General features: G+C 33.2%; 3 protein-coding genes across 4 annotated transcripts; 1 reads left to right on the top strand and 2 right to left on the bottom strand.

The window, feature by feature from the left end:
- Positions 1–435: 435 nt before the first annotated feature.
- LOC141693512 (F-box/FBD/LRR-repeat protein At1g13570-like) lies at positions 436–3,322 on the top strand. 2 transcript variants are annotated; one of them, XM_074498644.1, is made up of 4 exons: positions 436–642; positions 1,148–1,997; positions 2,353–2,508; positions 2,757–3,322. In XM_074498644.1, the coding sequence occupies exons 2-4, from the start codon at positions 1,152–1,154 to the stop codon at positions 3,063–3,065; spliced, it is 1,311 nt and encodes a 436-aa protein (XP_074354745.1). In that variant the 5' UTR covers positions 436–642; positions 1,148–1,151; the 3' UTR covers positions 3,066–3,322. The 2 variants fall into 2 exon arrangements, with proteins under 2 accessions (XP_074354745.1, XP_074354746.1); XM_074498645.1 differs by having other exon boundaries at positions 1,100–1,997.
- Positions 3,323–4,450: 1,128 nt separating this feature from the next.
- On the bottom strand, positions 4,451–7,148 carry LOC141693587 (GDP-mannose transporter GONST3-like). The gene is made up of 2 exons (XM_074498730.1): positions 7,022–7,148; positions 4,451–6,056 (listed from the first exon to the last, which is right to left on the bottom strand). The coding sequence occupies exon 2, from the start codon at positions 6,048–6,050 to the stop codon at positions 4,920–4,922; it is 1,131 nt and encodes a 376-aa protein (XP_074354831.1). The 5' UTR covers positions 6,051–6,056; positions 7,022–7,148; the 3' UTR covers positions 4,451–4,919.
- A 1,331-nt stretch (positions 7,149–8,479) lies between these two features.
- LOC141692277 (putative fructokinase-6, chloroplastic) lies at positions 8,480–13,780 on the bottom strand. The gene is made up of 7 exons (XM_074497029.1): positions 13,413–13,780; positions 12,444–12,655; positions 11,365–11,577; positions 10,807–11,004; positions 10,528–10,665; positions 9,812–9,928; positions 8,480–8,833 (listed from the first exon to the last, which is right to left on the bottom strand). Exons 1-7 carry the CDS (start codon positions 13,537–13,539, stop codon positions 8,699–8,701), a joined length of 1,140 nt encoding a protein of 379 aa, XP_074353130.1. The 5' UTR covers positions 13,540–13,780; the 3' UTR covers positions 8,480–8,698.
- Between the last annotated feature and the right edge of the window lie 2,308 nt (positions 13,781–16,088).

Here is a 16,088-nt window from a genome sequence, read left to right as displayed (position 1 = left end):
TGCACTCTCAAAAAGATAAAAACAAAGTGTGAATTGTGCCCAATTCCTTGCCAGTTGCTACTCTCAGTTCAGCTTGCCTCCTTGCTAAAGTAACTCCAGTACAATACCATACTTAGTTCCATTGCTATGATATAAATTTAGATGCATAGAATGACTACTCCAGTGCAATGCTATATTCGACTTCAAAATTACGTTAATGCTCTGCAAAATATAAATCTTGTTACTCGGGACAGACATTCGACATTGTAGGGTAACAGGGTTTTCAATTTGCATGTCGGTGTCGCTGTCATGCATCAACAGTTTAGTATCTTTAGCTTTTAAGGCAAAAGATGCTTAAGCCTTAAGGTATAAGAAAGCAAGAACAACACAGTATTAAAACCACTACTTGCATAGTATATTAATCTACTTTATAACTTTCCACATCTTTATAATGACTTTAACTTAATTTCGTGGACTATCAGGTCGCACCACTATAATCAGTGAGTTTGCACTAGTCATAAGTAATGTTTAATAATTACAGGATCCAGACAGCAGCCTAAACCAACCTCTCTCTTATATACTCTTTCATGCTCAGCTCATATTCTACCATCACTCCTCACAAGTTAAATCCCCTCTACTGCAGCCACCACCACTGAAACAAAGGTACGATATGCTTGGCCTGTAAGTCTTTGAAAGAACGTACTTCAATTATGTTTTGATTCTTGTTTGACTCTTTGTAGTAGTTTGTACGATTAGTTAAACTTTAACATGTATGTTAGAATCAGGGTGAAACTGGCGATTAATCGGATTGATTGTCCTGCTAATCACTAGGCTCACGGTGGTGTGTTCTGCTAGGATCGGCTTAAATATATGTCAATAATAGTATAATCGGCCAATAATTGGACTAATCGATCAAAACTGGTCAAGTATTAAATTTGTTCCCTCTTTTCAGATGTCATAGTTGTGTTGTGTTGTGTTGTGTTGTGTTGGTAGCTGATGGTTGCGCATAGTTTCAGATCTTGTACATTTATATGTTTGTGTAGTAATTTAGGTAAATGATTATGATAATGTAGGAGTAACTTCGTTTGTGATTAATCAAGCTGCCATGTTTTCAAAACAGAATTAATACTCCTATGTTACTCTAGTCCCTGATCATCTACTCCTACAGAATCATGTCCCGTGATGCAGAATCTTCTGGAACTGCAGTTGATAGAATCAGCAATATGCCGAGTAACATCAAAGATCTCATCCTAGAACGTCTGTCGATTCACGATGCAGCTAAAATGGGTGTCCTCTCCACAACATGGAGGGATTTATGGGTAACGAACCCACACCTAGTTTTTGATGACATATTTTTCTCAAGGCTGCATAATGGAATGAAAAGACCTCGACCATCTAAAAGTTCAAGAATCATTAGTAATATTCTTTTAGCTCATATTGGCCCCATTCTGAACTTCACCTTACACATTCCGATGTGTTCACTTCTTCATAACTGTTCAGATAAAGAAATATGGATTAAAAATATATCGAAAAATGGGGTTAGAAATTTGAAACTTATAAATCCATCATGTGATCCCTACAAAATCCCATCTTCTTTGTTTTCCTGTTTGGACTTGACTCATTTGAACCTCAGTCGATGTATGCTGAATCCGCCCCGTAAATTTGGAGGCTTTTGTTATCTGGTTAATGTTGAATTACATCGTGTCAAAATTACCGGTGACATGTCATTTGGCACTCAACTTGAGGAATTAGTTTTGCACGAATGCAGTGGGATGGAACATTTGGGATGTCAGTTTAAAAATAGTAACAATCTCACTCTGCTGAAAATAGAAACTGGCAGTATTAATAAAGAAGACATTGATTTGGGATGGTTTGAGTGCGTGCAAAAGGTGACAAATCTCAGTCTCATGAGACATCTGTTCCAGGAAAACTCTAGGATTGAAATCAACAATCTAGACAAGCTGTTAGGCAATATGTCTAGAATCAATAGTCTTCTCCTTGGTGGCTTTTCCCTTGAGGTAATGTGAAAAAACTTACAATTTATGATTAATTTATACTCCCTCTGTCTCACCCAATTGTTATCGTTCGTTTCTGAAGAAGGATCGAGCATACAGTTTAAGATGAATATAAAGTATAGTTGTATAACTTTTTTTTAAAAAATTATTTTTTTGAATAAAAATAGAATGTTTAAACTTTTATTCAGAAAAAGAATTTTTTTAAAAAATGTTATAGAACTATACTTTTTATTCATCTTAAATTGTCAGACACTCTTTTAGAAACGATAACAATTGGGAGGGACGGAGGGAGTACTTAAGGTGAATATCCCGCCAAACGTGTCTCAAATTTTAACTAATTTTCGATATATACATGTAGTCTTTGAAATCAGATACAGCTGTTTTGAAGAGGCCTATGGCAACGTTGGAGAACTTGTACATACATTCTGCTGGATTTTGTGATTCGGGTGATTTGCATTATGTTCTGTGCTTAATTAAAAGTTCGCCCAACCTGCGATATCTTTACATATCCCTGGTGAGAACTGATTCCATTACCTGTTTTTTACCAGACTGACTCAAATTTGGTATTGTTTGTGTCAATTGTAAAATTGTTTTATTCCCTTTTTTTGTCTCTCAAAAGCATTTTTAAACTGAATTTGATACGTGCTATCTTAAATAATCACATAACAGAGTGTGCATTTTGAAACTGAATTTTCTAATATTTGGACAAGTTAAAACTTCTCTCTTAGTTATGATAATAAAATTTTGCATGCTTGAATGTAGTACGGTAAAGTAAATAGAAGCAAAGATGCGAACTTGAGTCACTTGACGGCTCTACAGAGCGACATGATCATGGACCAACTTGAAAATGTAGAAATATATGGAATGACTGGTACAAAGCCCGAGCTTCAGTTCGTAAAACTTTTGCTTGAATCTACCCCTTCGCTCAGACTGCTTAAACTCAACATGGAACCTAGAGATAATCCTTTACAAGAGTTGCGGATAGCACAAGATTTGCTGCTTTACCCTAGAGCATCCAGCAGAGCACAGATAATATGGGCGGAGATAGTACGGGAATATGGGGATTACTGACTAGCAGCAGCTGCCGGCCTGGTGGTGGTAACAGACTTGTCATATAAATAATCGTAGAAGGCTTCAAACATATAAACTCTGTAAGATAAGATATTTGTGGAACAGTAGTCCTATAGTTTCTGCCTTGTCCAGAAACTCTTTTGGTGCAGTGGCGCTCATTTGTTCTTGTTTGTCCTTCTCTCTGTGTGACCGTGTGTCTTGGGTTTGAGGACCGTGTCTTGCACAAACTTTATAAATAAATCCTTCTCTTTTTGATATGATGTCGTTCTCGTATCTTGTGGAAGAATGTGGAGCAAGCACTCTCACAAGCTTAGAACAAAGTGTGTATTGATTGTTCAATTCCTTGCCACTCTCATTTCAGTTTGCCTCCTTGCTAGAGTAACTCCAGTGCAATACCATAAATTGTTTACATTGCTATGATATACATTAATCTGCATAGAATGACTACTCAATACAAGGTTATGTTTGAATCCAGAATTATTATTATTTTTCGACAAATATGACTTATAACTTTACAAATGAGTACCTATTTATTCTCATAAATTCATTATCGGGGTGAGCGAGGATCAAACTCAGACCTAAAATGACAAAAGATAAACTCTTAACCACAAATTTTCAATTTTTTTAGTTTTTTTCCTTTTCTTTACAAAAAACCAGTCACAAACAATTCTTAGAAAACAATTCTTTCACTTTCTTTTCTTTCTTGTTCTTCCGAAAAAGGTTTCACAAACATTTCATCACATTTTTCTGTTTATTATGCTATACTATCAAGTATGCATGATAAGACTTTCCAAACATAGCATTGGAATACTGATCTATAGAAGGCAACAAAGAGTGCAATTCAGTTGTAAAATTATGTTATTATTTTTCCTGTCCTGAATCTGTAACTTGGTTCTTGTTGCCTGGCTTCTCCGAGCCGCTGTGCATTTCAAGGAGCTTCTGCTGTTTCTCCTCTGTTGTACCTCAACATCTTTGCGGCCTTAGGCTTAGTGCTACTGAACTGCTGGTACATAACACCACCTAACATGCAAAACAAAGATTAAAGCACAAAAGGAAACCCTGCAGTCAACAATTTTGCCTAAATGAGCAAATTCAAGGTATTCTCACTGCTCAGCTTAAGGCAGTTGTAGTTGTAGGCTAATTAACAAAGGTGATCAAGTGGAGCTTGCCATAAACAAAACGGATGCATGTTAACTGGAACAAGCTAGACAAGCAACATTATTCTTGTATCAGCCTACTTTACAATTCGACGATACTAGAAGCCTTGGACAAGAAAGAAGAAAGCTTGAGAATGAGAAAGGTCTAATGCATCAGATAATCGATAGCCTACAAATAGAGTATTCAGGTATTTTCTTCAATAGGTAAACAAGAACAACCCAACAGTTAAAACACTGAATATGATGTAATATAAAATTATGAAGAATGGCTGGATTGAACATGGGCCATTATACTTGCCTTGGTTCATATCGTTCCATCTACACTTACAAATACCGTCTAAAGAATAAAAAATAACCGGATAGAGTTACTAATTACATCACTTCACTAATTACATATAAATCTGAGTTATCAACCAAAAATATCAAGTAAACTAGGCCCATGCAAGGATGAAGAAGTATATTGAAGATGATCTAAGCAGCTGTATGATGCCCACTGAGCAAAGAGTAGGGTATTCTTTGACTTCCGACCTGAATACCAATCCCAGACATTCTTGTTTGCAGTTCGGGGTTTCTTCACATTGTCTCTGTTTGAAATATGTGCTATTCTATTAAGCATGATAAGACTTTCCAAACTTAACACTGGAATAGTTGTCATTGAATTAGCAACAAAAGAATGCAATCTGGCTCTAAAATTATGTTATCGTTTTTCCTGTCTCGAATCTGTAACTTGCTCCTCGCTGCCTGTGTTCGCTACGCTGCTTTGCATTTCAAGGAGCTTCTGTTGTTCCTCCTTGCTCTCTTGTACTTCGACATCTTTTGCAGCCTTAGGCTTAGTGCTACTGAACTGCTGATACATAACACCCCCAAACATGCAAATTAAAAGCCCCATTGTCCCTACAAATGTCGAATGTTTATCCCAGATAACAAGATTTATAACTACTGTTAAAAGCTTGTTCACTATTCCCAGAACGGTAAATCCTGTTGCAGATATTGCCCTCCGACAAGAAAAACCAAAGAAGGAGATAGCTAAACCAAACAAACATGATAGTCCTACAGGCAATACCACTTGAAAAGAATACCAATCCGACTCATCAGTTATCTCATGTTTTATCTTCTTTAACTCCCCCATTACAAGCAGCTCAAGTGGAAACAATAGCAAAGCCTCGAGATTGTTGTACAACACAAGACCCCATGTGTTTAAACCAATTGTCATGACCACATGTTTGATGTAAACAAAATCTATGGACATGCTTATCAGGTAAGCCAGTGCCCAACTATAAGCCATGAGAGTAAACTGGTAATCAGTCATGACATACAGAACACTACCACCAAAGATTGTGGCCAGCGAAAACCACGTCTTCATCGATGGCCATGGCTGGTTCAAGTAGAGGGTCTCTCCTATCGCTACAAAAATCGGAACTGCTGAACGGAAGACAATGAAGGTGTCCACATTGGCATGGAGAAGAAGCTCACTGTTTGTAAAGAGAGATAAATAGAAAATAAATGCTGCTGGAAGGAATCGCCACATTGTCAGTAGATCAAGCTTATCATGCTCTAATATCTTGAGAGAACCTAAAACAAGGACGCCAGATGCACTTGTAAAGTACTGCAAAGCAGTCAAAGCTCCAGGGTAAGGAAATTTCATAACAGCCCATTTATTAATGATGGAGAGCAATGATGCTGACAGGCAGTATCCAGCAGCTATACCATAAACTGATACATGCTGAAGAAATCTACTATACCATGTTGCTTGGGTTTCAATAATAGGGGAAGGAGCACCTGACACTTTCTGGGCATCGCCATTGGGGTTTTCTACGTCATCGGACATCTAAATCTGAAAACATGAATAACTTAAATGTCAATTCTATGTACTAGGAATTAATGACACGCAATAAAAAGAAAACAAAAAAAAAGAATTTGATCATGTACTAGAAGCCACAACAAGTGGCTGGCCTGAAATATTCCCGACCAAAGTATAAATCGAAAGCAATACACAAGGCCACAAAAAGGGAGCCTTAAACTCAGCAGATTGTATCAACCCCCAACTAGAGAGAACATATAGTTGATAAAATTATTTAACATAGACCTTCAGTAATCGGTCGAAATCATACATTTAATTTTGAATAAAGGTAGCTCGCTTCTATTCTAGGTTTTTGAATAAGAATAAAATCAATCTCGCTTCTAAAAGTAGTATCTAGCAAGACACTACATTTGAATTGATTATGTGCTTACTACTGCTCACTCATCTTTAACCACATTGGCCCTATCTACAGAAAACTATTCAAAGCTTTAGTTAGTTTCGCTAAACCTAAAAATATCATGCCATCTCACCACTGCTAATTCACGTCTTCTAACCACTACTTAATTCCACACCTAAATTCAGCTCACAATATATCGGACATCTCTCCACCGTGAATTCTCAAATTTTCACAATTTCTTTTATACATATTCGTCTCGATGATATTGCATTTCATCATTTTACCTTCAAAAACCTTTAGTAGGCAGCTAAACTCATTTACAACCATAAATATCTCAACCACAACAATTCAACAAGTCGAAAAGTTCGAAACACAACAACTAAACTAAGAACTAATCTAAAATCAAATTGATCCACAAATAAGTAACATATTTGAGCTTTAACTAGTCCAAATCTGAGCATGTATATACGCAATTTAGTGGCATGTATAAATATATAAAAAAACACAAGATCTATTTATTATGAGCTAATTAATTTGAGTAAAAGCGAAGAAAATGAATAAATTATTAAGTAATTGAGTAGAGATAGAGATACATATATACATGTATGTAGAGAGATACGGAGCTGATTTCAGGCGAAGCGAAACACCGGCGGTGGTGGATCTCGGGGGAGTTACAAGTGTTTGTAGTAATAAATTGATTGAATCGGATCACTAACGAGTTGCCATTAATTAATGTTTGGGAAATTATTTCCGGTACTCAACTATTCGAGAAATTATCAAAAAATATTTTTTTTAAAATATTTATCTTCAGAAAAAATACGGTTTAAAATTAAAAATAATCTAATATGTAACTTATATAATCCGTATAAATATCTATGTAGAAATTAACAGAAATGAACGTAAATAAAGTGAAATAAAGATGAGATGGGGCATTGCGAGACGAGTGATAATATGGATCGATGAGAGATACGATAAAATAATGTGAGAGAAAAAATAGTCTAAAAATATCATTATTTTTTTAAAAAAATACTGTATACTTGCAATAATTAATCATAGGGGAACAATATTTTTGCAATAATTATGTCAAAAAATAGTACATTTGCCGAATTTCCTTATTTTTATTACATTTGGTAAGTACAAACATTTCCCCCTCAAATAACTTTTATGAACTCACACTAAAATTTAAAAGATGGATGGATACATTAGTTTTAAAAAATCGATTCAAAAGTTTAATCAGGAAAGAAGAGTTTGGTGTTCAAAATTTCATTTGGGACAAATACAATTTAGTATATGAATCGAGAGACATTTTAATTTCACATCCAAATTATTTCTAGTGACTTGTACTTGCAATTTGCGCATCCATTTGTTCATGGACAATGGATTGGGGATCAAGTGCAAAACACAAACTATAAAGATTGATTAAATAATTTTGGGAATAGGATACAAACATCTATAAACTATTTTCCATCCGGCATTCATGAAGGCACGTATTCTTGATTTGACAATTTTATATTCACATGACACTAGAAAATTGTGCGAGATTTGTACTTATTCATCATTGCCCATTTTAAAGTGGATTTTAGGTAAGTTCTGTGTGAATAATATTATGGGCTAAAATTTGTTTGAAATCTTTTCAATTGAAGTGATCATATTTTGGTTTGTTTTAAATTGATATTGATTTTTACATATATGGTATATTATTTATCTCACTTTTTACGTATATTTACACGCACAAGCCGATGGTTTTTTGGGAAAAAGTCTCTTCATTTTTCTAGAATGAGGGGAAAACTGTATACATCTTAATCTATTCAAATATACCGGGTATTTTTAATTTGATTTGGTTTAAGTTCTGTTTAGAAATGATATTGTTCATCGACATGATCCCGGATCAACTAAAGAAAACAAATTCTTGCTATGATCAACATATGGACTGTGGCTTTCTAACCTGCAGGAGATGGAGAAGTTTTCAACTATGAAGAAACTATTTGTACTTTGTTACATCAATGAAATGAGATCATTACAATTTAAACAACTGATTAGTTGTATGAATAAACTTGGATAAAGTTTGAATCCTATATAATTTATTTAAAAATGGATGCCCCGGGACTTAAAAAGTAAGTCGAACAATTAGGTATACATGGCCGGTGGTGTGGCCTTCAAAGACAAAATAATATACAACACGAAATGGTGATGCGACTACCTATTTCTTCATCTTCCTGCAAGTTAATGGTCTCCTGTCATGGAAGACTAATACATTTATAGAGTACCCGACCAGGATCTATGCCGCCGACTCCATCAAGGCATTTAGCACGGCCTCTCTAGTTGGCAAAGCTGGAATTGCACCTCTCTCCGTTACAGTCAGTGCACCGCAGGCATTGGCAAATCTGAGAGCATCCCTCAAAGGCCCCTCTTCCTGTGAATATCCAGATTTAACAACGGTTGAAAATACGATGGTAATATTGCAGAAGAAGCACCTAGCATTAAGAAAAATGATACCTCAACCATTTTCGACAATTAATGGATAATTTTGTATAGAAGAACTGAACACTGTTAAAAAGTTAATGATGCCTATAAATGTAACAGAATCGGCATGCTCTGGCTTTTGAGTTTAAAAAACCAAACATACTCTATTGGGATTCAAATCACATATTACTAATATAACTAGGAATGAAAGACTAAACACTTGAAACATACACGGCCAAGTTTAGGCTCCCTAAGCTATTCATGAAGTAAGTAATTGTCTACCTAGAGAATATAAATCACCAAATCAAAGTGGAATATTTCCGATCTTCCACTTCCTCAATGTAGAAGTTCATTTGGAATTACTTATCAATTCAAGTGGGTGCACATTTGGGAGGCACATGTGTTTATAGTAACGCTCTTGTGAACCTATAACTTGAAGACTTCACCATCTAACCTACTCTCACATAGGCAATAGTCAGTTATAAAGGAGACAAATTGTCATATAATCATCTTTTTGATAAGCAAATCTCAAATGTATTATATATGAAAGTACAAGGAGGAGACTCTCACTTCAAGAAAGAAACAAAATTTATATGGAACTATCTGATTCTGTAATAGCACGGAGTTAACCATGATAAGCATATGTCCATGGACCTAGCAGATTTCTAGTATAAGCATTTGCAGCAGTGTAAAACCAATTTAGGACTGGAGTCCTCGTTCATATATTTAGGCACCAAATTAATAAAAAAATCATTAATATTTAAAAGAAACAAACTACGTCAATGGAAAACACTAATACAACCACAAGGTGATATTTTATACAAACAGTTCATAGTACTACATCTTACGTTGTTTGATATGATATGTAAGTGACAATTAAGTATCAACACTTGCAAGAATGTAAACCTAAATAGAAGATATTCAATACCAGAAGCAATGAATCATTAGCAGCAAGTTGTGATAATAATCCAGCCACAAAAGCATCTCCTGCTCCTGTGGTATCCACGGCATCAACCTTTAAACCTGCAACTCTTCCACTAAACTCCTGTAAAGTGAACACACAGCTATTGAAAGGACAATGATCATTGCCAGATCTACGGGAAAATGTCTACCTATTGCATAAGAAACATTCTGTACAACTGAATACCTATTGTTCTTATGACATCATTATATGTTAAATATTAGCTAGGGAAAATGACACAAGCGAGATGATGTCACTACTACGGTGACATCAGTGACATCATAATTACTGTAGCAAGAGTAGCCACCAAGTTACTATAGCAAGCTTTAGTTAAAAGCTAAGTATATCTATATGAAGAGGCTTAATCTTCCTTCTTGTAATAATATAGCATATCATAAAATGCAGCAGTAGTATTAAAAATATGTACACACAATTCACTGCACCTCTTTTGTGTTCAATATCTCTCTGCCTTATCTCTTCCTAAACACACAGCTGCTACACACACTTATATACACTCCTCTATATTGACGTCATAAAAACACATGCACAGATGAATAGAATAGACAAACAAATAAAAAATGTGTATATATCAAGAGAGTGTGTTTATACACTTTTTTATACACATTATAAAATACAAATTTTTTGTATGAACAATAAAATATATGTTTTTATTTTGGTCTTACCTTTGTGTAGTACCTACAACCTTCAGGACCTTCAGTCACAAGGAGCAATCTAAGATTCGGATGGTACAACTTACGAACAACAGCATCATCAGATGGATCTTCTCCATTAGTCAAAAAATTGATTTCCTCTTCACTTACCTAACATCAACATAATCATTCCACAATTTGTTTTAATTTGCAACTTCTGTAGCAAGACTAATCATCCTCTTATCATGAATGCATAGGAAAGATAGCATCGAGGTACTGCATATCCTATCATAATGTATAGAAATGGACTACCTTAATTATGTCTGCTGTTTCCCATATGCTCAAAATTCCTTCTCTGGCATACTCCGCAGATGGCCACAGGGGAAGTCTCAAATTAGGGTCGTAAGACAAAATCACGCCAGCATCTTTTGCAGCTTTGGCTGCTGCAATATGTGCAGATTTGCAAGGTTCTGTAATTAAGCTAATAGAACCGTAATGAAATACTTTCGCCTGTCAAAATTTACAAGTCAAGGTTATCAGAGTTTGAAATATATAAAAAAAATACTGAAATAGCAGAGTAGACTTGTCAGTACTATCATTTAAGAGATATTCATGGCTGAAAAACAGAGTAATCGACTGACTAGTTAGAGAATATATATTAGATATGTAAGTACAGATGCATTACTTATTTACTTTACTGAAGCAAATCCAGGCTCAATTAATAAAAGTGGCTGCCTGGATTTATGGTACTAGCATATTGAACTTCATCTCCTTCTGTTTTTTCTTTAGACTCATGTGAAGAACTTTATCATTTTAAACCGTTGTCTATTATATATAAGTTGATCATCAACAAAAACCATAGTGCCAGACCTTCTGTATCAAGTTTATATCAAGCTCAGCTTCTTGTAGCAGCATATCGGCACTAGGGTTACGATAAAACATGAATTCTCGTTCCCCATCTTTCCTTAGTGTTACAAACGCTAAAGCAGTTCGAGCACCAGGATCAAAGCGCATCCCATCACTGTTTACATTATTCTCCTTCAGTATATCAGCAAGCATGTACCCAAACTCATCAGCACCAACCTGTTGATGTAAAACAACGCATAAATTTGAGGCATTGAAGAAGTAACGTGTGTCTACTCTCAGGTATCTTATTTTATAAGAATATATCAGAAAATTTTATGCTCTATTCAGTACAGTTTATTACCCTAAGATCTCAAGTAAGAAAAAATAATTTGAACAGTCTAGCAATCCATTTGGTTGGAGGGAATGACATAAGGTTTGTATAGGAAGCAAAACTGTGTACAAAATTAAAGGTAAAGATAAATTTTGAGAATCACGAAATAGTTGAAAGAGAGAGTGTGAGAAGAATGCAGAAAATGAGAGAATGGGACTATTTTATGATGAGGTTTGTGAAGCAAATGATTAGGAAGCAGGAATTAACATTTATCTCCAAATTGGTGGGATTGAGCTCTAGTCTGAATTTGTACGAATGAAATACAGTAAGAAACAAAACTTGTGTATATTTACCTATAAAATAGTAGCAATGCAAATCATTTCTTCCAACTTAACAGAACTTAATGATATGCAACATGATATTGCTTGAAAACCAGTGTATTACTAGTAGCTTATTTATATTAATTGATAAAAAGACATACTGCATATTCGTTTATGCTCAACTCCTTAGATTTAGTGACGTTAAATGAGAAGAACGACACGGAAAAAAATGGACCGCATCAGGTCTGAATTCTCATAACTAACGATGCTGCTTATAAGATATTGGATATGAATAATATAATGGTACACTAAAATCCTTGATCAACTACCTGCCTTATCACTGAAAACAGGTCTTCTCCATCTCTATGCTATGTTCAAAATAGTAACCATGTTTTGAATACTCCAGCCAGAACACAAAATCTAATGAGATATATAGATCCTTGACATAGTACCTTTCCGATGAAAGCTGATGATCCACCAAGACGAGAAATGCCAACAGCAACATTAGCAGGTGCACCACCGGGGGCCTTTTTAAAAGCAGGTGCTTCAGCCAACGAGAGCCCATTTGAGGTTGGGACAAAATCAATCAACATTTCCCCAAAGCATACCACAAGCGAGGAATCATCAGTTTCTGGCAGGCCATTGGTGATTGCCCGTGTTTTACCTACACCAATATAAGTTTGAATAGAAAGGCATAAACAACAAAGAGAGAAATGTGATCCTGTCTTACATGAATGTCAAGGTATTTACTGCATTCAGTACATACTATTTGAAGCTTTATCTATATTAAATCTCCTATTTTTCCCGTGATTCTGGTAATTAGTTTAGTTAAGAGTACAGCACTAGAAATAAATTCTAGTAACACATCCTATATAAAAATGCAGGTTTGTACATTTGTAGCTCTGAGAAATCTATTTCATCTCCCAAAATCTCAATGTTAATAGTACTAATTAGTAGCATAGTTAAAAGTGTAGCAGTAGAAATAAATTTAACTACTAAGTAGTACTCATAACATTTTCCATATATAAAAAATGTTAGTCCCTACAATTCTAGCTCAAATATATGTATTCACCAATCCAAGTGATCAATGAATGTGAATAAACATGATGATCAACACAATCCAAAGACAAAAAGACCTGCGATCGACCTGAATATATATGACTAGTTATCCAATTAAATTTGCTTCTTTGACCACATAGCTAAATCAATAATTGTTAAAATATTGTTTTTTGAATAAAATTATATAACTAAAACTTTAATTTACAAAAAGAAAAATTTGAAAAACTAGAAATGTGGATAAAGTACTTATAGAAGGTATAAAAAACAGGGGAGTACAAAAATGAATCAAATTATATCTAATCTACTTAGAAATGTATATAAGGAAATTAAGAGTAAAAAAGAGAGCAGTTAAATAATACTACCTTGAAATGGAATACAAGGGCGAAGCGAGGAAGGCTTGAGTGAGAAAAAGTGATTAGAAAAACAAGGTAGTGGTGGAGGAGAGGAATTAAAAGAGAAAACAGAAAATGAGAAACAAGATAAAGCCATGTATGTTGTAGCTTATCCTGTACTGTTGGTTTTTGAGTTGCTACTTACAAAGCTTATGGATAGTTATGGATAGTTGAGGTTGTTGTTGTTGTACTTTAATAACACAACAACGATACACTTAATAGATACAGAGTTCCTTTGTTTCTTGTCCCCCTAAATCTTCAATCATCTCATCACTCACAACTGTTTGCCTAGATCGTTATACACAAACCCCCTCGGTCTTTACGTCCTTTTGTCCCGTTCTCTCATTCTCTCTCTTTTTTTCTTTTTTAATTATAAAATTAAGTATTTTAAAACTAATGAAAATAATTTATTTTAGATAAACAGGGTATACTATATTATGTAGTCTGTAAAACTCGGAAATCGTATCTAATTGGTTACGTTTTCAAAATTCAAGTACTCGGCTGATTTTCAAAGAACTCGTTTTCAATATCTAAGTACTCGGCCGGAGACTTAAATTTAAATCGGTCACCTTCAATTCTTGAATATTCACCTAAACTGACCAATTTTTAAAATATTATTTGTAACGCGTAATTAGACCAAACAGAGGTTAATTTGTGAATTTGGTCACACAACTGCTACCAAATGAGTTCTTTCAATTTCCTATCCCCTATGTATCCAATAAATCATCATTGCATATTGCCGGTATGTAGGGACGAGCAACGAATCAAAATTGAACATAATCGAATTGAAAGAACCGAGAATCGAAATATGGATATTTTAAAAATTGAATCGGACTCGTTTATATGGAAGAATCGAACTGGAACTGAACCGTAAATTTCGGTACTTCGGTTCCAAATCAAAAAATATCGAAATTTTATTTTATTTATATTTATATTTTTTATATAATTTTCCATTCCATTTTTGTAATTTTGACTAATCTCCATTATTTAGTAAAGATAACATAATAAAAAAGAAGATTTTTATCAGTATTAAATCATTTTCATTCGACTATTTTATAAGATTTAATAAAAAAAACATTTGTGAAAAATGATCAAAACATCATATATATTTAATCTAATGAATAATATAGTATAAAATAATATTTTTCTTGAAGTTTATTATAATAGTATAAATGAAGAAAAATTATAACATATTATTATTTATTTATATACAGGTCAATTTTTTTATTGTTCTAGGATGTTAATAACCGAGAACCGAACCGGATTCAAATTATTAAAGATCCGAACTAAAACCATAATTACGATCGGTTCATTTAGTTCTCAATTCTGAACTGGGAAATGATCACTCCTACCAGTATGGGTAGGTAGTGTAAGCGCTTATTTATTTTATAGAAATTATTAATAAATCTTCTTGGTAATGATTTTTATGAATGACATCATTCAATATTTTTAATTTTTAAGTGATAATATTGTACTAATGATTTCATTCATATTATATCACTACGTTAGTCATCCATTAGCTAAATAATATTTTTAATGGTATCAATTGAAAAAAATAATTGTATAATGGGAACATTTGGAATATATTTCCTCTTATTTTTATATTAAATATATATTCTACAATTATAAATTTGAAATAATAAAAGATATTAATAAAAAAGAGAAATTGGTGATTACAGAAATAAAATCAATTTATCTAATTTAAAATAATTCAAGAATATGAGTATTTATCTAAAAAAATTCTAATACTTTCATATTTTGTACCAACTATTATTCAAGTAAATGAAATATAATACTATAAATAAACAAAATAATAAATAGGGACACTTCAAGTTCTATTAAAATTTATTATTTATAATCTTTATAGTGTATAATTTTAAATAAGAATAATCATTTTTCAAATTATTTTAAAATAATATGTGAAATATAAAGAAATATATGTATTTAACGGTTAATTAGAGTGTATTATGATAATAAAATTAAATAAAAAAATAATTTACGCTTATATAAAATACTGATGTTAAAAGGATTAATTAGTTAATAGAATAAATATATAAATAAATTGTAAAAATTATGGGCGGAAGGTTAGGCGGCGCTCTAAAATTGTCTTATTTTATTTTCTATTTTTCTTAAAATTTAGAATTTAAATATCAAAAAATTAAAAATTACATCCTCGAATATCTTTAGAATTAGTAATAGGTCTTCAAGTTTATAAAGAATAGGTGTTCAAGTAAGGCACCACTAAGAGCAAGTCTAATAATATCCTAGTAAATGCCTTATAAATATAATAAAATATTGTGTCCTAGTGATTTAAGACAAATTTGTTGTATATTAACTCCAAATATACCTTATATTTGTGTCTTATCACTAAAATAATAATAAATTTGAATTATAATGAGGAGGGAAAGTAAATGATGAGAGGAAAGAGATGTGTAAAATGGGAGGGAAATAATTTTTTAATTGAAATAAATGTGATAGAGCATGCTTCACAATATAGAAGATAGGGATTTTAGTCTTTATAAAAAAGTATTCTAACTAATATAGAAGATGAATTCGAATTTAAATTTATAAAAAATATCTTAATTTTATATAGGAGAAAACTTGGAGTCCAGTTTTCTTAAATTTGTTGAATTTGCGTATACCACT

This window comes from Apium graveolens, chromosome 10, assembly GCF_009905375.1.
Source record: "Apium graveolens cultivar Ventura chromosome 10, ASM990537v1, whole genome shotgun sequence".
NCBI classification, from domain to species: Eukaryota; Viridiplantae; Streptophyta; class Magnoliopsida; order Apiales; family Apiaceae; genus Apium; species Apium graveolens.
This window is presented reverse-complemented; position numbering and strand designations above follow the sequence as displayed.

Coding starts and splice junctions, on each gene's coding strand:
- LOC141692277 (XM_074497029.1), bottom strand. CDS start 13,539: ATGGCTTTATCTTGTTTCTCATTTTCTGTTTTCTCTTTTAATTCCTCT. Junction 10,666..10,806: donor AAACAGCAGACATAATTAAG/GTAGTCCATTTC, acceptor TGTTGATGTTAG/GTAAGTGAAGAGGAAATCAA. Junction 8,834..9,811: donor CTAATGATTCATTGCTTCTG/GTATTGAATATC, acceptor GGATATTCACAG/GAAGAGGGGCCTTTGAGGGA.
- LOC141693512 (XM_074498644.1), top strand. CDS start 1,152: ATGTCCCGTGATGCAGAATCTTCTGGAACTGCAGTTGATAGAATCAGC. Junction 1,998..2,352: donor TTGGTGGCTTTTCCCTTGAG/GTAATGTGAAAA, acceptor ATATACATGTAG/TCTTTGAAATCAGATACAGC. Junction 2,509..2,756: donor GATATCTTTACATATCCCTG/GTGAGAACTGAT, acceptor GCTTGAATGTAG/TACGGTAAAGTAAATAGAAG.
- LOC141693587 (XM_074498730.1), bottom strand. CDS start 6,050: ATGTCCGATGACGTAGAAAACCCCAATGGCGATGCCCAGAAAGTGTCA.